The sequence below is a fragment of the Primulina huaijiensis genome, chromosome 6 (assembly GCF_012295235.1).
Source record: "Primulina huaijiensis isolate GDHJ02 chromosome 6, ASM1229523v2, whole genome shotgun sequence".
NCBI classification, from domain to species: domain Eukaryota; kingdom Viridiplantae; phylum Streptophyta; class Magnoliopsida; order Lamiales; family Gesneriaceae; genus Primulina; species Primulina huaijiensis.
The window spans coordinates 23,759,408-23,782,707 of NC_133311.1; the positions used below are offsets into that span (position 1 = coordinate 23,759,408).

At 35.3% G+C, this 23,300-nt stretch overlaps 2 protein-coding genes across 11 annotated transcripts; both read right to left on the minus strand.

The window, feature by feature from the left end:
* Window positions 1-6,680: 6,680 nt before the first annotated feature.
* LOC140978591 (squamosa promoter-binding-like protein 12) lies at window positions 6,681-10,740 on the minus strand. Of its 9 annotated transcripts, none has more exons than XM_073443770.1 (7): window positions 10,622-10,740; window positions 10,472-10,517; window positions 9,247-9,292; window positions 8,426-9,148; window positions 8,045-8,181; window positions 7,471-7,728; window positions 6,681-7,182 (listed from the first exon to the last, which is right to left on the minus strand). In XM_073443770.1, the coding sequence occupies exons 4-7, from the start codon at window positions 9,091-9,093 to the stop codon at window positions 6,869-6,871; spliced, it is 1,377 nt and encodes a 458-aa protein (XP_073299871.1). In that variant the 5' UTR covers window positions 9,094-9,148; window positions 9,247-9,292; window positions 10,472-10,517; window positions 10,622-10,740; the 3' UTR covers window positions 6,681-6,868. The 9 variants fall into 9 exon arrangements, with proteins under 9 accessions (XP_073299871.1, XP_073299869.1, XP_073299873.1 ...); XM_073443768.1 differs by having other exon boundaries at window positions 9,247-9,479; window positions 10,622-10,739; XM_073443772.1 differs by lacking the exon at window positions 10,622-10,740 and adding an exon at window positions 9,389-9,479 and having other exon boundaries at window positions 10,472-10,587.
* Window positions 10,741-19,219: 8,479 nt separating this feature from the next.
* Window positions 19,220-22,883, minus strand: LOC140978593 (uncharacterized). 2 transcript variants are annotated; one of them, XM_073443776.1, is made up of 2 exons: window positions 22,774-22,883; window positions 19,220-22,278 (listed from the first exon to the last, which is right to left on the minus strand). In XM_073443776.1, exon 2 carries the CDS (start codon window positions 22,231-22,233, stop codon window positions 19,843-19,845), a length of 2,391 nt encoding a protein of 796 aa, XP_073299877.1. In that variant the 5' UTR covers window positions 22,234-22,278; window positions 22,774-22,883; the 3' UTR covers window positions 19,220-19,842. The 2 variants fall into 2 exon arrangements, with proteins under 2 accessions (XP_073299877.1, XP_073299878.1); XM_073443777.1 differs by having other exon boundaries at window positions 19,220-22,288; window positions 22,774-22,868.
* Window positions 22,884-23,300: the final 417 nt, after the last annotated feature.

A 23,300-nucleotide genomic window follows, 5' to 3' on the forward strand; every position in this document is an offset into this window, starting at 1 on the left:
ATGCTCGAAAAGCTCATGAATCGGCTCAATTCGTTTACACCCCTAATGGCCAGCAATATGAATATGACAGTTTCAATGTCAGAAATCGTACAGAACATTTCCAAATTTTCATATCCTTATTTGAAATGTTTATATCATTCTTCAAGGCCATAAATTCAACTCTTTGAAGACAATATCACAAGAAAATGAAAGAAGAGAATGAGGAAGAACAACTCAACCCAAAATGGAGTTAATAGAAGCGTTTATTGAGATATTAAAGTATGTAAGGGAGTTTTGATAGAGATATCATCTTAGTGAATGTTTTTTCCCTTTATGTGAGGATACATTAGAGAAATATAAACAGTAAACGATTAAATTCTCACACACAATCACTCACATATATACAAGAAAGTTGAGTTTCAAAGAATCGTTGAGTGATAAACTTTACACCAAAATATTAAAGATTGTGTTTGTATTATTAGCAAAAGAAGCGTTAAAACATTATAAATATTTTGAGGCTGCAGCATACAATTGAGAGTATGCTAGGTGTTTAGATTAGGCAAGGTAGAAGTTCTAAGTCGAATTGGGTTTGCCTAAGGGGTTGTATAAATCAAAATATTCTAGTGGATACCTTCCTACAATGGAAGAAGAGATGATATAGGCGTTGATAATCTTCGAACATCCACAAAAAAAATTTGTGTATTTTTAATTTATCGCATTTACTTATTGTTGATGTTTTGACATGTATTGTTGAAGTATTTTAAGTGTTTCATAAGTGCTTCAACCAAATTGTTTTTATACATTCAACTTGCATTATTATCAAATCATTTACAAAATATTTAATTGGTCTTTAAAGGATTATGTTGAGTTTCTTCCGTTTTATTTAGAACCGAACTCGATATAATTTCTCGATGTTCGGTTCATTTTTTAACATTTCAAGAACGATATATTGTAACTCTTTTAGAAGCAAAATATTTTTAAAAATATTATTCATCTCCTCTAAATATATTTTGATCATAACCGATTGTGGGATAATATATTATTATATCCCTACAGTTTTTTTCTCACTTATGTTTCTCAAATGTTTTTGTTCCCATTTATATTTCTCATCTGTTAGTTTGGTTCCAAAAAATTCCCCTACCATCAATTGCTCCGTGAAAGTCAAACAGATCTTACACATGATGTATGGACCTCGCGTCGTATAATCGTAAATCATATTTTGATTCTCGATAATTTATAAAATTGTCATGTTATTAAGTGTATGAAGTATATAATTGACAATGAAAGTGGAAAAATATGTTGTGATAATGAAATATTGCAGTAGTAATTAATTTGTGTTTGAATGGTGTGCTGAACCGCAATAGAAAAATGAGTCATGTTACGATTTTCAGCATAATTATCTGAGTATTAGTTCAAATAAAATGAAATAATTTAATTAGAAAGTTAATACATAGTACTAAAACTTTCATGTTTTGAGTTTTGTCCAAATCTATTTGGAAATAGGGGCAAAAATATCCCGAAATGTATCGTCTGCATTGAAGTTCTTGCACTAACATATTTTGGGAGAATGAGTATAACTCTCGCGTCCGATATCCAAATTGAGTGAGGTTGGTGGCAAATGAAAGCCAAGACAATGATATGCAACTTTCATGTTGACCACTGTTGCTAATTCGAAACCTAATATAGCGTTTAAGACAGAATACCGCTCGCACCCGTGTAGGATCTCGCTCACCCGCGAGCAAAACTATGTAAAACACCTTCCGGACAGAACTGGGCGCGCGTCTGCGCCATTTCTGGCGCCCCTGTGCACCGTCTCACCTGCACAAGATTTAAGACTGGTAAGGATGATTTTTTTAATAGAAATATTCATTCATCTTTCTCTTTTTTGGAAGAAACATAAGAATCCACGTTCTATCATCCGAATCTACCTCGAAACGTTGTCGAATCTCAAAACAAATTATATATTCGGAATCCTCGTGTTGAGGGCATTCTTTTGAGGTATTCTCGATTCAGAACTTTTATTTATTTAATCGTTGGAATATCATGTATTTGAATTCGAATTCAATATATGCGATAGGACATCCGACGAGAAACTACCTTTCAAAGTCGGAATTGAGTTATGTTATGATTTCAATTTTATATGAATTTTCGAAGTTTCAAAACAATTGTGAAACTTGAAATTTTGATTGTAAATTATTGTATAATAATAAGTTATTAGGATTTATAAAACGATATAATTATCCTAATAACGTAAGGGTTAAACTGAATATCGTAGAACAAATCGATACATTCAAATACGCTATTAGTGTTGCATTTTAATGAATTTATTTATTGATTGAAATAAATATTTTGATTATGTAGATAGATTTTCTGTACTGAAATCCTAAAGCTACATTGAACTGGAAACGAAGAATCAAAGTATGTTGCGACCGAGTAACATACGACATGTATCTGTGTCATGTGATATATGCTTGATTGATTTGACTGAAAATATGTGTCTATATGCCTTATTTATTGAGTTGATGTTGCATACACGACATTCATGATTGGTACATCGATGTATAAATAAATATTTTGTTAACTCATATCATTTTATATATACATCGATACATGACATGCACGTTGAGCTATGATCCTTGAATAACTTTATATCATTGGATTTTGATTATGGGGTTTTGAGCACGATGCTATTTTTGGCATTATGTGGTCCTTAAAAACATATTCATTCGTGGCCCATATGATTGATTGATTGAGATTTGGGATTTGATGCCTCTTTGCCGACTATCATACGGATATTCCCTTATACTTGATTGAAGCCGGTGTGCCAGCTCGAGCATTGATTTGATAGCGATTCGATTGGTTCCGATACTTGCTCAGTGGATGAGCATTTGAACTGATATCTCCACGACATGCATGCATTGCATATCATATATCATTGTGTAGATACATGCTGTATATATTATGATTGTTCCAGACGGAGCGTTTGCTCACCCCCAAGGAGGCTGTTGTTGTCTTTGTGTGTAGACAATGGCAGGCACTCGAAGTTTTCAGGAGATCAGAGAGGGTACTTCTGGAGAGAGTCACATCTGAGCTGAGGTTGAGTGGCCTATCCCATTATATATATGTATCTATATACCGGGGCATTTCCCGAGGATATGAGTTGTTTGTATGTAGTTGATGTCAGTCATATGTGAGCATATTTTATGATGTGATATGTTTAGACGAGACTTTATTATATACTATTTTTAGAATTATAATTATAGTTGACACATTTGGGCTCATTGTAAAGAAAATTTTTACTCGTTTTCTGTTGTAATTAATTTAATTCTAATCAAATTACATTGTAATAATGATTAGGAGTTAAGAGCCCCACACATGATTTTCAAATCAATATGAGAATACCCAAATTTTATCCACATTCTCAAGATAATACATTATTACGTCCCTATAATACATTACGAGTGCCATTTATTTAAAATGAAAATATCATTATAAATTGTAAATTAAGGAGTACAACATATAAAAAAATTATGTTTGCTTAAAATTAGAAAACAATATATAAATTAAATTTTTTAAAATATGTAAAATATTAATTCAAGGATTATTGTATTGTGATCATATATGCTCAATTAAATCGTCATGAAGTTGGTGATGTTGTCACGTGGTTTAGAATTTGTCCGAAGATAATCATGAAATCCTTGTTTTGAGCCCTGGACGGGTTCTGCAAGTTCGTCACCTTCATCGTTGTATCAATTCGTCACATGAACCCCATCATTTTCAACAATCATGTTATACAAAATAATGTATGCTAACATCATATGTTTTAACTTTTTCTTGTACCAATAACGAGCTGGACATCTGACAATTGCCCATCGAATTTGGAGCACCTTAAATTCTCGTTCAACATCTTTTCTTTCAGTCTCTTTTGGATCTTCGGGACAAGGAAAAGCCTTCACGAAAATAGCTCATTACGGATATATTTCATTTGTTAAATTATACCTCTTCGTACATTGAGTGTTGTTGATCGTGAAATTAGTCTCCGATGCATTTCCTTGCAAGACGCTAGTGAATATGGGAGATTCATACGGCATGTTAATATAATTACGTGAACCGGGAACACCAAAAAATGCATGTCATATCCACAAGTCTTGAGAGATGATCGGTTCAAGCACGATTGTTGATGACCCATGACCTGTTGTAAACTAGCATTTCCAAGAAACTAGACAATTTTCTATTCTCAGTGCATGCAATCAAGGCTGTCCAACATTCCATGGAATTTGTGCCTCTCATAATGCATTTGAAGAAGACGTTGAACATCATCAACATTCGGCCTTCTCAAGTATCGATCACCAAATAGTTCAACCACATATTCACAGAACTTGAAAAGACACTTGATGACAGTTGATTCACCCATATGCAGGTACTTGTCAAGGTGGTTGGCTGGGACTCCATAAGACAATTGATGAATCGCAACCGTGCATTTTTTTAGTGATGACAAGCTTTTTCTTCTCACAGCATCGTTCTTCTGCTGAAAATATGTGGACGAGTCTCAAATGCATTCACTATATATGCAAAGGAATAACTATCTTCAATTTCGAAAACGTCTTTGAAATATTTGATATGGATACACAATGTTTGTGGAGAAATAATTACTGAAGAGCCTCGCATGCCCGACTTCACGATTTCTTTGGACGAACATTCTTCTTCGTTGTATTTCGTTATTACTTTGATATGCTTCAACTATTTTTCAGATTTGTTGAAATATCAATAATATTAGTTCTTCCCCCGGATCATAATCAATTTCAACTTAGACTTCGTTGTCACTTGTGAAGCTTGAGCTCGTATTACTGAAATATTGATACTTTGGAGGAAACAAATTAAAATCTATGTGTTTGACAAATGATATGTACTTAGAATGAAGAATTGTAAAGCGCAAAATGTTTATATACATAAATATTCTTCTTGTCAACAACTATATTCCAACAGCTACTTTGCACGACTATATTTGAAATGACTACATTCCAACAGCTACTGTGCAACGTCTATATTAATTGACCGGAGTATTACATTAATTGAAATGAAAATTAAATTAATTAATTGAAAATTACAATAACTGAAAATTACATATTTCATCTTTCCTTGATATTTTGACATATACATTTGTGGATGATAAGTTGCTCCTCTGTCATTTGCTAAGTGTCGTTCAAAGGATTGTGTATTCCTTTAGTCGAACTTTGGCTAATACAGCTTTTGCTTTCACGTCTTTTGCTTCCAGTTGTTTTTGTTTCATTTCAACTTCACCCTTTTTCATGCTTGTATACTCAGAATCTTTGCAAGCATATTTTCCAAATTTATTGTCAAACCTTCCATGTCCGATTTCGTTTGGCCTTCTCCCTTTCTTTTTATTGCCTTCTGACCCATTGAATGAGTTTCCTTTTTGTTTAGATCTAAATTTAGACTTGCATCTTGGTTGAATGAGGTGTTGCTTGCCCGAATCCGAGGTCCTCGCATTCTTTGTGCCAAAAACGTGATCAATGGATTGTGGAGTAAACATTAGATGATCTTTAATGATTTTCCACGCATGCTCGAGATTAAATGCAATGCTGTTATTTTCATCACAATATTTTTCATACGCAAGCCGCAATATATCCTTATCATTGTGGTCGCTACGATACGCACTATAAACACTATTATAATTTGCATTGAAGTGATNGCTTTCTCCTGCCCTCAACGCCAGAATTCGCCTTCCCCAAATTTGCAAGTTCAACAGGAGATTTACGGTTGGACAATTGAGTCTCCGGGTCAAAAGCCGGAGTAAACGATTCATTTTCCGTGGAGATGTAAAAGGCGTACTTGTTGCATATGGATTAGATAAGTAATTTGGTGGATATGAATTATGTGGATAATTTGGTGGATATGAAAAATATGAATAACTTGGTAGAATTTATGAATTTTTGGAAGCATCATTTTTTTCAAACATTTTTGGATAATTCAAAAAATTTCTAAAAAAAAATAGATTATTTTCATTCATTTCGAAAAAAATAATATTATAGAAATAAATATTAAAAATAAAATTGAGATGATAAAAATAATAGATAGAAGATAGAGTAGGTCTCTTGTGAAACGGTCTCACGAATTTTTATCTGTGAAACGGGTCAACCATACCGATATTCACAATAAAAAGTAATACTCTTAGCATAAAAAGTAATACTTTTTCATGGATATCTAAATAAGAGATATGTCTCACAAAATACGACCCATGAGACCGTCTCAAACAAGTTTTTGCTTAGAAGATATTTTGAGTGATTTATGATGTAAGATAATGTATTTAGATGATCGAAATAATTTGTAGAAAATGAAGCATATTTATAAATGAAAATTTGATTTTTGACAAAAACTCATGTGAAACGATCTCAGCTGTCAATTTTGTGAGACGGATATTTTATTTGAGTCACCAGAAAATTATTAATTTTATGCAAAAAAATATTAATTTTTTGAAATATAGAAAGAATTGACTCACACTCTTTCAGAATGAGATTTTTTTTTAAAAAAAAAAAAAAAATTGGATCTTGGACGAGGAACGCCCGAGCTGATGTGGCTTTGTGGATGGGTGTTGGTGGTAATAAAAAATGCACGTCGTGAAACATCAACTCAAAAGCATGACACAACCATTTACACTGCCATCCCACATAGAATGCACCACAAAAAAATGTTATCGAGTTGCTTGGGTTTCAAAACAAAATCCTCGAACCACCAAAACTCAGTTTACACGCCCGAAGGCGACAGTCTACAGAAACCACCAACCATAACAAACAGCATCAAACAAATCCTTCAGAATGGAAAAGAATCAAACATAACATGCCTAAATAAAAGCTTAGTTTTGGAATGGTCATTTCAAGATACTTGAATAAAAATCAGGCTCGTACGGCGCTTTGAGAAGATGGTTTTCCTCAAATGTGTTGGTGGTGGCCAATAATTGAGGTCTGGAATCAGTTGTCTGCTGTCCAGTCAGCCACATTTCTGAAGAAGCGAGGGGAACACCTTCTGGTATTGAATGCTGTATCATAGGATGAGTAATGTTGGCAACATTTTCATGCAATGCAATGGATTCGGAACCCCAGGAATTAGTTGACAGAAGAGAGAGAGCACGGTTATATTCCGGTGCTGCATCTACTTGGGAAGAACTAAGGGCTCCCTTGGAACCTGAGAAGTATATCAAGTAACTTGAATCACCATTGAGCTTCCAGTTATCAGATTAAATTCGCCTACATGTTATGGCATCAGAACAGAAGTAAATTCAAGCAAGATTTCCATTTTCAAAATATAATATTACAGAGAACCAAGAAACGATTCTCGATGATAAGATGTCCACATTGAGAACAAACTAACTACTAGGGCATGAGCAAAGTAAACCAATATGATCCTCGATCACGAACGACTCATTTAATCTGTATTTTTTTTTTCTGAAAGCATATAAAGTAGGAAACCAACCTGGATTCGAGATCTCAGATGCCAAATACTTGGAAGCCAAAAAACTGGCTGTATTACTACCATGCATATTGAACTTGATACTTGGACCTGGTACAAGCAATTGCTCATCAGTACCTCCATATCCATTAGGCTTAAAAGAATATCCTTTTGTGAAAGCGAACTTGGGGTTGCATGTGCTATCCCATGCAGAATTTGTAGGAGTTCGAGAATGAAGAATTGGGGTGTTGTTCAGCAGAAAACTCATTTGTTGCCTTCCTCCTGTACACGTAAAAAAGGAATTTAGATGGGCTTTGCATAAATTTTACTGTACATATTTGAGACTAGTACTCAACCATTTCCATGTTTTCCTGTTCGTCTTCCAGTTTTATTATCATGTGAGATTTATATTTATCACCTGCTTTTCGATTAGATGGTAGAGAACTATCAACAAAGCACGTAATTATTTGGAAGAAGAATCCTAGCAATATTACAGGTATCAACAAGTCCATTACCGTTCCATGTTGAAAACGAGGTAACAAATATGGTATACACTGTCAATAGAAATCATTTAAAATAAACAACAGCAGGAATATACCATAAAATTGCGATGAGAGCCTTGCTGAGTTAAACTGGATAGCTTCCTGTTGTGGCTTGCGGCGTCGTGCATTGTGATCAGAAAGTCGTCTTCGACAACTGCGCTTCTTTTCGTCGAATTCAGACAAACCATGAAACCTTCACAGAGAAAGAAGAAACCTCAAATCTCCTAAATTCTTCCAAATCTTGCAAATAAAAAAAAGGTCGCGAGAAATAGAACTCCGGGTGGAGATATGAATGTCGTTTTTTAAGTCGTATTCACCCATAGATATCCTGTGACAGATATATTATTAGACTAATAAAACCAACATAGATATCCTGTCCCAGATATATTATTAAACTGGTAAAACCAATAAAAAGGTTTTCATCCACAGAGTATTACCTGCTACACTGCTGGCAAAAACGACGTTCAACACCTCCAACAATAACCTTTGGACATTTAGAATGGCTATCACAAACTCTGTGCTTTCTGTGATATTCCTTGGCCATTGAAAGATCAAGATTGCAGTCCTCGACTTGACACCGTGGCATAGGGGTATTCTGACCAGATGATTTCGTTTTCTTAGGTGTACTACTGGACGAAGTAGGCATCACAGAAAGTGACGCCGTCTTAGTATTTCCCCCGTTCCCACTATTCTCGAAATAAGTCCTCTTTCCAAGTTTCAGACCAATTAGCGGTTCCATTAAAGAATTCAAAGGTGGAGAAGTTCCAGAAATCTCAGTTCCATTCATATCAATTTTCTTGCCAAAATTTCCGGAGGACATGAACCTGAAGTCAGGAGTCGGCATCCCATCCTTTGTAGAGGAATCCACAGAAGCTGAAATCGAGCTCTTAGCTGAAGAGCCGTGCCCACCGTCAGAGCCACAGGCACCACTCCCACCACCGCCACCTGACAGATTGAAGGATCCACCATTGATTTCTCCATCATCAACAATCATCCAGTCTGCTAAATGCAACTTCTTGGGACTTTCATTAGCTTTCCAACCAAATCCACCGAAGTTTTCCCAATCCCACTTGGAATTCCACTCCATGTCAGAAAAGTAGCTCATTAAACAAGCTTACTCACTTAATCTTTGAACATGGAGATCTATACATGAATTCACTCTGGATTTGTGAAATTAAAGAGCAAACATTCACAAAACAACCTCAAAAAGAACAGAGCTGACAATAAAAGGTTTCAAGGAATTAACGAGAAACTTTACCTACACGATTTGCCAATCAATCATCCCATGGAGAGCTTGCAACTCACTGTTTCACGTAGAAAGAAGAAATTGCAAAGTTAGATATCAATACATTTCACTCCCAAAATCACAGTTTTCAGACAAACTGACTCTTAAACATCACCACAGGTAAGGAATACGAAAGCCCCCAAATTCCACAGTTGAAGAGTTGTATCCCAAAAATTCAAGAATCATGCCAGGCCGCCCGAATAAGCCTATAACAACAAATGATAAACAGAAAAGTATCCAACTATATTGGTGAATATATCCAGCTCCCTTAAAGCAGAGAACTACTTATTTATGTTAAAAAGAAAGACGGATGAGCTAATGCTTTTCCATCTGCTACCCATTTACTTCACCAGATTTTGTAAGAATTATTGTTTACAGATTAACACTGACTTTTAATTACAGCAAAAGATTTGCTTTGACTTTCAGAAAATAGAGAAGGCCAAATACATGAATGAGATCGATTAAGACCCATCAAAGCGGAACCCAAGAAATTAAATGAAAAGGGGACTCCATGTTCTGAATGAAGCTAATATTATACGCATAATATTCGAAATAACTTTATCATTCATCAAACAAAATCTTCAGTAATTAAAAAAAACCCCAAGGTTAAAAAAGCTATGGGAGTCGCCATCAATGACTTTCCCCTCCAAACCAAACCCAAAACAAAGTTCTTTTTTTTTCCCAAATTTTTTTTCATGGATTGCTACTCAAGTGAAGTACAAAGGCGCGCACACACACACACACACACACACACACACACACTAGAACAGAAGATAATATAAACATAAAATAGAATTCACTTATTTTAATATATTGACTAATTAAGCACAGTTAAAATAATGTAGCAAAAGAGGTAGTTTATGGTCAACCATCTAGGGTTTGTTAGTGTCATCGGTAACCGAAAGTAAAAGGAAAAGCTTTTCAGCCCCACACAGAATGTTTTACTCGAAGGAAAATCAGAAGGAAAAACCACTTAACGATATCGCTTTGCAAGGACGTGGAAACGCATCAAACACCATATAAAAGCCACTTTTTTCATTAAAAAAAATGCAAAATCAGCAGAAGTATGGAGAACATCCTTTTCCCCAATTCCCAGGCTGAAAATATTTCCCGTTTTACACAGCTTTTCAATAAAAAAAATCCCTCCACTGTTCTTCCAAAAATAGGAAGTAAAAATCACAGAAACCCATTATTTTACCGTAAACGCTTCATTGATTACTGCGCGGACTGGAAACGAGCGAGGCCTTTCCGATGTTAGGTGGGTAATCATCATAACAAAACAGAGTCAGTTAATCCGATGAACATAGTTGAAAAAAAACAAGTAAACAGGGGGAAAAAGGACAATTACCCGACAAAGAAAATGGAATCACCGGTCCGTTATCATCATAACAGAGAGTATTGTGTGAAGAAGAGAAGGGAAGTGGAGGGGACGAAGAGGGGTGAAGGAAATTTAGCCGACGATCTGTTTTACCAAATGAAGAAAGTGAGTAAAAACCAAAGTGTTGTTAAGCGAGAAATCCTTAATTTAGTACTGTTTGGATTTATATTTTAAAATATAGTTAATATTATAGTTGCATATAATGGAATAATAATAATTCGATAAAAAAAAAAACCTTCAAAAAAAAAAATAATAATTATTCGATAAAAGGTTGTAGTATAAATTATATACAAAATCTACTATAATATCGTTATACCAATATAATTCAGATGTTGCTATTATTAATTAAAAGTTAAAAATACGAGAATTATTATTATTTTTCGAACAACTATCGACGGTGAGGGGTTGGAAATTGAAGGATTGGACACGTAGACGGCGGGAGGTAAAAGAGGACAGATCCAGGAGCATTTTTGTTTTTTTAGGTCATCTCCAACCCATAAATCTATTTTGGTGCAGAAACTTCATCAAAATAATGCAGTTTCTGCATCAAATATAACATTCATCTCCAACTCATTTACACTAAAAAGTATATTCCTAGAATATTCTTTTTGTTTACTATTTATTTATAAATTTAACAATATAATTATAATTAATGTTAATATTAGTATTATAATTATAATTTTATTTTTATTAATAGTTAAATTTATTTATTTGATTCTTATATATATTAACTCTAATATTTATAATACGAATTAATACAAATGCTTCATTATTAAAATTGACATAATTTTAATACAGATAATTTATTTTTGGAACTTAATATGAATCCAAATTCAAACATCTGAACAACTATATTCTTCCCACAAATGATCAATTAAAGCATTTCGTAGTGCATAGTGAGCATCTTTGTCTTTTATCCTTTTATATCGAGCAAGAAATTCTTGAAATCTGATATTCTCATCAACAATCATTTCTACATCCGGAGTTGGTGCTTCTCTCATATATTCAATGGGTGCGCTAAGGTCACGTTCATCTTCGATAATCATATTGTGCATTATAATACATGCTGTCATTATATCATGTAAATGATGTTTCTTCCAAGCACGTGCTGAATAAAGTTTTGTACATGGATTTAAGCACGATAGGTGATCCTGAAATGCGCGAGATTGTTCGAAAGGAATGAGCCAAAATTTTGAAAAAAAAGAAATGAAGAACATGGACAACACGAAAATGACACATTTTGGAAATATTTTGGTGATTTTGGAGGATTGGGATCTAATTTAGGAGATTATTGATCATCTACCTTGTTTGTCATTTTTATGTTTTTATTCTCACTGTTATCTTTTAATTGGGTATTGTAATTTTAATTTCAAAATTTTGTTGTTGGTTTTTCTGATATTTTATCAATTATATATTTACGAGAGTTAAAAATGTCAAAAATAAAATAAAAAACTAGAAATATTTTTATAAATTTTCTAATATAATTATAATTAATTTTTTTGTGTTTGTATTTGTATTTGTATTTAAATTATGTGTTTAAAATTGCATTTGTATTTCAATTATCTTTTCATTTTAGTTATGAATTGTATTGTTATATTAATTTTTNACATTTAAAAAATTTAAAAAATAAAATTAAAAAAAAATGACTCCTTGCGCCAAATTGGCGCAAGGGTCTCCCATGCGCCAAATTTGGCGCAGGGGAAGAGGGGCTGCGCTATTTGGTGAAATAGCAGGGGCCCATTGGAGCTTGAAAGCTGCGCCAAAATGGTGTTTTACATCATTTTGGCGCAGCGTTGGAGTTGCTCTTAGTTATGGGAACCAGTGGAACTGTGTGCTCTTTTTTTCTTACAATGTTCATTTTTTTACCCAAAAAAATTTAATTAACATTGAATTCGTGTTTTGAAATTAATGTTTCATTTCTATATTGTCAATTTGTGAAATATTTTCAATACAAATCGATTATTTTTACTTATGTAATGATAATTTTTTGCGAACCAAGCCCATTTCTAAATGTTAAAGAAAGTAAGCAGATGAGACGATGATCGTTTATCTGGGCAATAAAGAGTCTAGGAAAGCATTGTTGCCGGGGTGTGGAGCTCGCTTATAGCATATGAGTGATTATCTCTTGATAATCTAAATTGAGAGCGTCAAGGAGTAAGAACTTGAGAGGTGGGTTAAGAATAAAGTGGGTTGAGATGCGATGTGTTAAACTAGGAAAAACAAGACCGCCATAAAGGAGCGGATGTGTGCAGTTCGCCTGCTAGTCGTTGATTCCTCCGATGAGGGCGAGCTCCCGGCTTGAGAAGGTATCCGATGACCATAAGAAAGATATGTTTTATAGGTATGTAGTCCTTCATCCTACACGTGTGATCCCCTCAATTTTATCAGGTTTATTCATTCACTGTATTCAAATGTTGGTAGCGCCCGCCATTAGCTATCTTTATCATTATACTTATGGTTTGAGCGTCGAAAGAGTTACGTCGAGACAACTCACATAACCTTTTTAACAACCTGTTCGTGATTTCAGTTTCGTTCCAGATCGAAAATTGTAGCATGAACCGACTTCAAATCATTATAAAAGAACCGTATAATTTTAGTGAATATCTAATTTTTACATTTTTATCAAGATTTTTGGTATATTTAAAATGCGTTTTAAATTTTTATTTAAATATACACTATAAACCATATTATCAATTTTTTTAATGAAATGTATGAACTTTTACTTCGAAAAAACAATAAAGCATTTTTTAAAGGCCTACCCTCACTTTCTAGATGATTTTTTTTTTAAAACACAATGAAAGCAATGGTTGGAGAAGTAAATTGACTAAAAGCGGTTTTTTTTAAAAAAATATTGTTTAATTGTTTGCCTACCAAAGCTGTTTTAATTATTTTTTAAAAGAGCGTTTTTTAAGACTAGAATTTCTGGGTTTATTTATCTGTTTCTACCTCTATTTAAAATATAATAAATATGAGCACTTCAAAATTTATTCAAACGTTAATAAATGAATTTTAAAATTTGGACTTATTTAAGAATTTTCTGAACTGCAGCTTTCCAAATTCTCTCTAAATCAATAAATTATGTGCATTCAAAAACATAATATAGATATTATATTCTTAAAAAAATTGAAAATCTAGATATTGTCTTAAATTCTTTAAGTGCACAAGGAGTTGTTTTATAACATGTCAAGACTTACTCTTGCAAGGATGAATATGTCTCTTGTGATACGGTCATATTGGTTTATATCCGTGAAACGAGTTGGCCCAACTCATAACTAACTTGAAAAGTAATAAATAATATTTTTCATAAATTATGTCGAATTGAGAATTTGTCTTATAAAATTAACTCATTATATTATTTTATAAGAGTTTTTGTGTGCAACAATATATGTTTATGTTATTAAGCTATAGTGGCCGTATACATAAAAATAAAATCGGGCGATACCTATTATGTAGGCCCACTAGGGTTATGTAGCATTAAAGGCCCTACTATCCCTTTCTAGATGAAATTTTTTATAAATGGTTTGGTCAATACAAACACAAACAATTTGTAAAAGAGGGCTTCTATGAGATATTTATGTATGAAATATTTCGCGATTTTTTCTATAAACATTAAACAAATGAATCGGTTTCGTACGTAAATTTCGCATATACGTGGGTATAAAGAACAAGGAAGGGGACTCAAACATCAGAGTATCAATAACTCATGAATTTTGAGCATTTTTCTGAGAAAAGAAAATTTCGAGACAGTTAAGAATTTTTCAAAATTTTCTAAACTAGAGATTGAATACACTAATATTTTCAATAATAAATAAATGTCATTGGGACATAGGGGAAAGCAAGATAAGGTTTAAGATGAAGCGTAGGAACCTTCTTTTGAGTTGTTGTAGCTGCTCTCTGCTCATCTTCGATTTTATTGATCCCTTTCTCTTGAGTGCAGAAAGAGAAAGCAATATGGGGAATTTCTCATGATTGATTAACTGAAAAACTAACTACCAATTAGTTTGTACAGATATATATACATCAAGTAATAACCAACCAACCAACAGACTAGCTAAAACTAAGCTATAAATGCTTGCTAATATGTCCCCTCAATATGGACTATATATGTCTTTAATGGCCATCTAGGACAAGAACCCTGGGAGTGAAGGAGATGGAAGAGGTTTGGTGAATATGTTGGCGAGTTGCAAGTTTGATCTGATAGGAAGAATTTTGATCAAGCCAACGATTATCTTTTCTCGAATAAACTGGCGTTGGCACAAACAAATGTCATTCCTTGACTGAGCAATCTCCATCCCGATAAAGTATTTTAAGGACCTTAAATCCTTCAACTTAAACCAAGTCTTCAAGAAAGATTTGAGAGTCAATGACAGATTGAGATGGTCCAACAATGAAAATGTCGTCAACATAAACCATTAATGCGACAGATGAAAAGTCTGTTCCTTTAGTAAACAAGATATAATCTGATTTGGGTTGAACAAAACCAAAGCTAAGAAGAGAGTGAGAGAACTTAGAGTACCATTGCCGAGAGGCTTGATTTGTGCAGCTTACATACCAAGAGATTTGATGCAGAATTTGAAATGTGTTTATTTGAATAACCGAGTGGCAAATCCATATATACTTCCTCAAATAAATCACCATTAAGAAAATCATTGTTGATATCTAGCTGAACTAAATGTCAGGCGTTAATAGCAACAAGTGCCAAAAGGATTTTGACAGTAGAAAGTTTGGCAACATGTGAGAATGTCTCAAAGAAATCAACACCCTCTTGTTGGGTATAACCTTTAGCCACTAGACGAACTTTGCGGCGATCGACAGACCCTTTCAAAGCATATTTGATTTTGAAACCCAAAGAAAACCAATGGTATGCTTGCCAAGAGGCAATGGCACAACAGACCATGAGCAATTGTCTTCCAAGGCCAAAAGCTCTTATTTCATAGCATCCTCCATTGTGGATACTAGCCTCATGATAGAACTTATGTTCAAATTGTGTGGAAATGTTTAGGGCAAAGGCTTTATGCTGTTGTGATCGAGAGTAATAGGATAGGCAATCACTTAAAGGATATAAGGCTTGAGAAGAAGAGCATGAATTCAGTAGCATATTACAATGGTAACACCTAAGATAAGACGGAGGCTGAGATGTCCTGGAAGAACTTCGAACTGGTATAGGTTGGGGTTCGGACTGAATGGATGCTTCTACAATCTGCCGATCCAATGAATTCTCGAGTATTTCTACATTCTGAGGATGCTCATCCACTGGAGAAACTGTTTCAATTGTTGATTTGGGAAGCAGGGGTCATGAAAAAATTCTATTAAGTTTTCTGATGCAACAATAGAATGAAATGGAAAAGTGTTTTCATAAAACACCACGTCCTGTGATACAAAAATCTCCGAGTTCTGGATGTCATATAACTTATATCCCTTCATGTCTGGAAAGTAGCCCAAGTAGAAACACATATTAGCTCGCGCTTGAAACTTAAGTCTAGGAAAAGGAAGGGTAGAAGCAAACCCCAAGCAGCCAAACACCTTGAGAGTTGAGTAAGAGCTCATATGGTGTCTTGTGATCAACCCAGGGAGAAGGTGTTCTATTTACCAAGAATGTAGCAGTTTTAACACATTCACCCCAAAATTTGATAGGAACTCGAGACTGGAAATACAAGGATCCTCCACGTTCAACAGGTGATGATGTTTTCTTTTAACTACTGAATTTTGTTCCGGTCTTTGTACACAAGAAAATTGATGTACCATTCCCTTTGTTCATTGAAAGCTAATTCTTTTGCATTGTGAGTCCTAAAAGCTTTAATCTTGCTATTAAACTGCATCTCAATCATTGCATAGAACCGTGAGAAAATGTGTGTTGCATCAGATTTGTTTTAGAGAAGAAACACCCAAGTAAAACGTGTATAATCATCAACAAGTGTAAGAAAATATCATTGATCATGTATAGTAGAAGTACTAAAAAGTCCTCATACATCAAAATGTATCGAGTCAAAGGGAAATGAAGACACATCATGATGATTCGAAACAAAATGTAATCTTTTTTTTTTTCCTCTAAAGGACAAATATAGCATGGATCAATAAACAATTTTTTTACAGTGTGTGTGACCTTTTAAGCACTCCAGAATCTTCTTGGAAGGATGTCGTAGACGATTATGCCACACTTGAACAATGATGGTATTTGCTGCAAACTCACAAGGCGAGGCTGTTTCAAGAACACACAGATCGTCCATTCATCTACCCTTGCCAATCCTCTCTTGAGATTGAGATTCTGGATTGTAAACTGATCATGGAAAAAACTAGTATGCACAATGAATCTGGAACGAACAAAACATCTTGGAGAATCATATTATCATTTATCTTGACATCTCCACATGATTTGACATCAATATGGGCATGGTTTGACAATGTGACTACCGAATTCTGGAGAGGCCTTATGGAAATAAAGTCCTTAATGTTTGAGCAAATATGTCGTGAGGCTCCTGAATCCACAATCCAGCACGGCGAAGACATCAATGAATGTGGTACAGAAATGGAAAAAATGTACATGTAGAATGAGACGGACCAGAGTCAACTTGTGGCTTGGTCATGGCAGAAGACAAATGGTTGGCAAACATAGCCATTAGTTAATTATATTGGTTATTGCCCAGATTGTGGAAAAAAAATTTCATTGTTGTCAACAAGATTAATCTAAGTCTCAGACGAATTTGATTGATTGGAGCGGTTTGATTCGGAAAAGTGTTCCGAGGTTTTGGCTTAGGATATCCATGTAGCTTGTAACGTGTCCATAGTATGACAATGAATGTTTCAAACAGGGCAGAAAGGTCGTCCTTTCAGATGATACTTGGAGTTGGAGAATTTGTTGTGCTCACTTTTGGCTCCATATCCCACTCCAACAGCTGTGAACTTAGTCTGTTCACCCTTAACCGCAAATGCCATTTCATCAAAAGAATATGTATGTGTATTTTGCGAACCAATTTTTCGATGCCTCTCTTCTTGAATTATCATGGAGAAAACTTGGTTGATGGAAGAGAGGGGATCAATTAAAAGAATTTGACTCCTTACTTGGGAAAATGACTCGTTGAGCCCCATAAAAAACGCTAGGACGTAATCCATATATATGATGATGTGATTCAAGTTTCTTAATTCCCTCACAACAATTTGCACAAGCACAATGAGGTCTGAAATTGCTTAATTCTTCCCAAATAGTCTTAAGCTTCGTGAAGATACTCACAGAGGTTTGGCCCTGACGGTGGATGATCAACTCACGCCTTTAGTTGAAATATCCTTGGGCCATTGCTCTGCTAAAATCGATCTTTGAGGTCCTCCCAAATATTAAAGGTCGAGTCTGCAAATATGATGCTAGCGGATATTTCTTTCGAAACAGAATTAAGAATCCATGAAGATCACAAGAGGCGATACCATTAGGCTTCGGAATTGATCCATCTACAAACCTCGATTTATTCTTCATAGAGAGAGCTATAATCATAGCCCGAGGCAAAGTTATCTCTGGCCAGTAATTGAGAAACGAGGACAAGTCCTAGACCATCGGAGTGATGCAGATAGTATGGACTCAGAGAATAATTAGTAGCAGTAGTTGGTGCAATCGCCGTAAGGAGAAACCGATCGAAGAAATAAGCCAGAGCTTGATCGTCAAATCCAAAGAGAAATCGATCGTCACGAGCACTTCGATTCAATCAATGAGCGATGCGAGAGGCGAGCTCTCTGATACCATATTTAGCGTAGGGAGAGAAGAGCAAGATGAGGAATTTCTCATGATTGATCAACTGAAAAACTAATTACCAATTAGCCAACCAACAGACTAAGCTAAACTAAAACTAAGCTATATATATGTTAAATAAACGCTTGCTAATAATTTCAAAAATAAGAGAAGGAAATAAAATTATTATTGCATGCAGCAAACATAGAATAGCAAGCAACTGGATGTCACTAACATCTTGCTATGCTATTCAGACATGAAGTAGCATAAATGAGATTTTACATTTTGATAATTATTTAACGACATTAGATTCTAGCTAGTTTTTAATTGCGACTGTTAAGTCCTATTTCGACTCAACATTCAGAACCAACCAAAGAAAGAAAATATATATGTCAATGGCACTATACCCTACAATTGTCTCGCTATGTTGCCTGAAATTGCATTAAAATGGGTTCTATTAACATATCATCGGACAAGAAGTCATGACTTACAACTTTGTTCAAAAACGAAGGAGCTGCGTATGGTACAGTTACATAAGTCTGTTAGAGTCATTTGCCTCGAACAAAGTTGACAAAAACAAACGGTATCCAAGTTTTTCAATGGACAAGTATCTACTCGTATTGCTAAACATACATTCGCCCTTTATTCAATTGTTCATTGTATTCCAAACTATATCTGTTATGATAATGAAATATTTATGATGCATCAATTTTGAATATTTCGCACATGTATAATCCATGACAAATGTCACCTAAGAAATGCGGCAAATGCCCTGGCTGATCGTCTTCCTGCCCAAACCACGAACCAAGCTCGGCCCCATAGCTCTAATAGCCAGAAGATAAAACTTCGATCTCTTGTATGAATCGAAAAAGTAAAAGAAAATAAAAATAAACAATAAGTTCAATTCAGACATACAGATGACACTCGAACTGAGAATCAACACAGTTCAGTGCTCTAAGGAGATTACACAAACTAACCATAAATCAACCCTGCTGCTGCGGAAATTAAAGACCTACAGACCTGTTGACAGGTGAAAAACATAGATGCTCATATTTGAAGTTGTGGCCTTGTGAGTTGGTTTTGTGACAGATTAATCTGCTCGACTATTGTGGCAAGAGGGTATCTTGTTCTGCACTGAAGCGTTCATCCATGAAGTGAAAATCCAACCTTTCATACATATGCCTAGCTCTTACCCTAAAAAAAATCTGCGTACAAACATCCTCGTAATTTCCTACATTAATCTTGAGGCAACTTCGAACAATTCCAAGAAAATGGCAAATGCACTATACTTCAACAACATTTGAAGTTCAAGAATACCATTTCAACTATTTCTCTGCATAGATTTGATATTCTAAACCATGTCCATATGTTGGTTAACTGGGTATTCTCAATGCATCCATCTATGAATAAGTTTTGTCCTCGTGAGCTTCTGACCTCCAAAGAGTTATCCATGTGTCCATTTTCATGATGATTTAGTTCACCCTTCATTCTCCGAGAGAAGTTCAGTTCCCTTAATTTGAGAAACTCCTCCATCCACCATATTGGTGTCAGAATTTCCATCACAATCAACTTCCTTCACAGACTCACTGTCCTTGTCAATCTCCAGAAAGTTGATTCCTTCTATTTCTGACAATGCTTGAAGAATTTCTAACGGAATAGATGCAGGATCTAGCTCACGACAACCCTTCAGAATCTTTGTTCCTTCTTTACCTGTGAGCAAGTTGGACGGCACTTGATGAGAAAACCGAGACATTTCTTCCATTGGGATTCTACGTATTTTATCTGGATCAAAATGCTGATGGAAAACGGCTTTAAACCCAAAGACTTTAACTAAGGGAACAACAATAACACCATATTCGTCAACATAGTCTTCAAGTACTTCCACCATGTCGTATTTGTGTATTACTTCATCTTCAGTGAGCTCATTCCAATCAGAGGACCAATTCCTGTACAAAGCCCAAACGTCACCTCTCTGAGGATATATTTGGATGGTCTCTGGAGTGCATTTTACAAATCGCATGTTGTGTGAGAAACAGTCCAAAGAGGTACAGATGTCATGTCTACCAGTTCTAAATTCCCCACATGTTCTAGAAAAGCCATTGATAAACCAATTTACATGCCCCAGTCCATCGTTGGTCATAGAATTTAGCCAACTCAGCCTCATCTTGAATGGATTTAGAGATATCACACTGTGAATCATGGTATAATGCCTCGGCATTCCATCATCATCATCATACACGGCCCATACTTGGTTGTCTCTGAAACATTGCACTGTTCTGTCTTTGTCAAAATCATGAAAATCGGGGTCAGGAACACTAACCAACATTTGCTCGACCTGTTCCCTAGAAGGACCTGAATTACTATAACGTAGTTTATTTAGAGGGACTCGACTGTTAGTTTCGATTGACTTACATGACTTAGCAACATGCATACAACTACCATTGTTTGTGTTTGCCATGCCATTTCCTTTGGTACTTTCATGAACCTCCTCAGCAACTGGATTCATCATGTTATCTGGCATGTGTTCGTTTAGTTTCTTAAGTATTTCCTCACGACCCTTCTCCATTAGTAAATGATTGCTTGTGTGTTTCTTCAAGGTCCCCTGTTTGACAACAGAGACATCTGTGACCCGAATGGTTCTAGTTTCACAGATCCCATGTTTTGTACTCTCCATGCTATTACCAAAGCTGTCAACACCTTTTCTCCTCTTCACAGCATCAGAACGGCCAGAGATTTCAGCACCCACTGGTCTTTTTGATGCAAGATTCTTTCCTCGCAATGTCTCCCCTCTTCTTGTGGCAGCCTGTGTTTTCTGCCTTTCCTTTTTAACTTTCTCATAAGCCTGCTTAACCATATTTGCTGCTTGAAAAGCAGTAGCAGAACCTGTCGACTCAGAGAAAGGAGCCCACTGGAAGTTACAATGATCGGATTCGTTATTGCGACAGAACCCTGGAGTTCCTGTATCAGTAGCGACTGAGTTTTTTCGCAGGGCACTACTTCCCTGATAGCTTGAATTTTTCCACACCTTAGAATTGGCAGACTGAGACGACGATCTCTTGGAGCAACGGCTAGATGGAGGCTCGATTTCAATGGCAAAGTAGGCCTCATGGCAATTGGGGCAAAGAAGATGGTGTTTGAGATACACTCTGAGATATTCATATTGCATCCTACAACGATCACAGACCGTCCAAAATGTGTGACGCTCCTTGAGAGATGGGGGAGGATCAGAAGAGAGGTTCCTCTTGATAGCATTATTTCCCTTTGTAACCCCATCCCTGCTATGAAAAGTATCCTTCGGAATCCCCCCATTCCTGTTACCAGAATTATCCTTAGGAATCTTATTCATCTTATTAGAACTGCAATTTGGATCCCTTGGCAGAGAAGCTACAGTTTTTGCAAATTTGTAGAACCCATTTTGCATTGGCGTTAAAGGATCTACCTTCATAGACTGATTTATTTGCTGGAATGCCACACCATACCTCCTATCGTATGCTATTCTCTTGGACTTATCTGAAAGTAAATTCCAGGCTTGCGATACAAGTTGAAACGCCCCTTCAGCCCCAATGAATCTGTTTTTGTCAGGATGAAGGAGGAGAGCAAGTTTCCTATACTGTTTTCTTATGGTATCATCATCAGCGAAAGGATTCACACCGAGCACACCATACCAGTCACATTCTTCTTGTATTTTCTTCTCTTCAGCACAAAGATAGATCTCAAGAGTCATCAACATTTGGGAAATGCCGTCTAGTTCAGGATATAAACTCCTAGCCTTCAGAGCAAATTTTTTTGCCCCCTTAATGTCCTTTGCTGCAAACTTCCTCTCAGCGATTTCTTTCGCTCTAGCAGCTTCATCTCTGTTGCACTCCATCGCCACTTGGATTCTCTCTACCAACGTCCCCCTTGTATCATCACACTAAACAACACTTAAAACAAACATCCTCAGAATTCCAAAAAAGGGGGAAAAAAAAAGGAAGAAGAAAACAGCTCCTACATTCTAGCTTCAAATAATACACAGGAGAATGTAAATTACCCAAGTCAGAGAAAAAATAAAAACAGTAAAGTAATGCAAGATCAGCGCTTTTCATTAAGTCGTCAAATAATTCCAAGACATAACAACGTCAACATCTCAAAATTACTTGTGAAAAGAGAGAAAAAAATGGCATTTAAAATCCAGATAACCACGTGCCTTTCCTCATCGTTAACTTGCCATTGCAAACTAGTGAATGAAAAAAGAAATTAAGCTAATTACACGCACCAAAAGCTGAAGAACTGGAACGTAACTCTCAAACAACATAAATAATTAACAGCTTAGGAAATCACATTCCAATCCCGAAAAAGAAACCATTAATCAGGTTATCGGCCATCATCGAAACACAAACAATGAATCGCGTGATAGATAGATTGATACCCATGGAGTTGGAGCACAGAGCTGAGCTTCATCGGTGCACGAAAATTTGATTATTGCGAATTCGTCTCATATTGCATTTTATTTTAGGGCATAAATCCCCCCTAAATAAACATGTGGGGCCCACACGGAAAAATGACTCGCTGCTTGCTGCGATTATTATCTTATTGACAAAAATTTTTGTGATACAGTCGTATTTTATGAGACAGATATTTTATTTGAGTCATCTATGAAAAAATATTACGTTTTATGCTAAGAATATTATTTTTTATTGTGAATATCGGTAGGATTGACCCGTTTCACAGATAAAAATTCGTAAGATCGTTTCACAAGAAACCTACTCTATCTCATTTATGTTTACCATTGAATAGTAAGTATTGTTAAACAGTTGGCCAACTAATTTATTCACATGAATAATTATTTGAGATATAAATTAGATCAACCCATTTTATATATGTCTTAATTAAACACGACTTGATTTTTTATTTATTTTATATATCTTATACTCTCCCATTAAATATGTTTTAGTT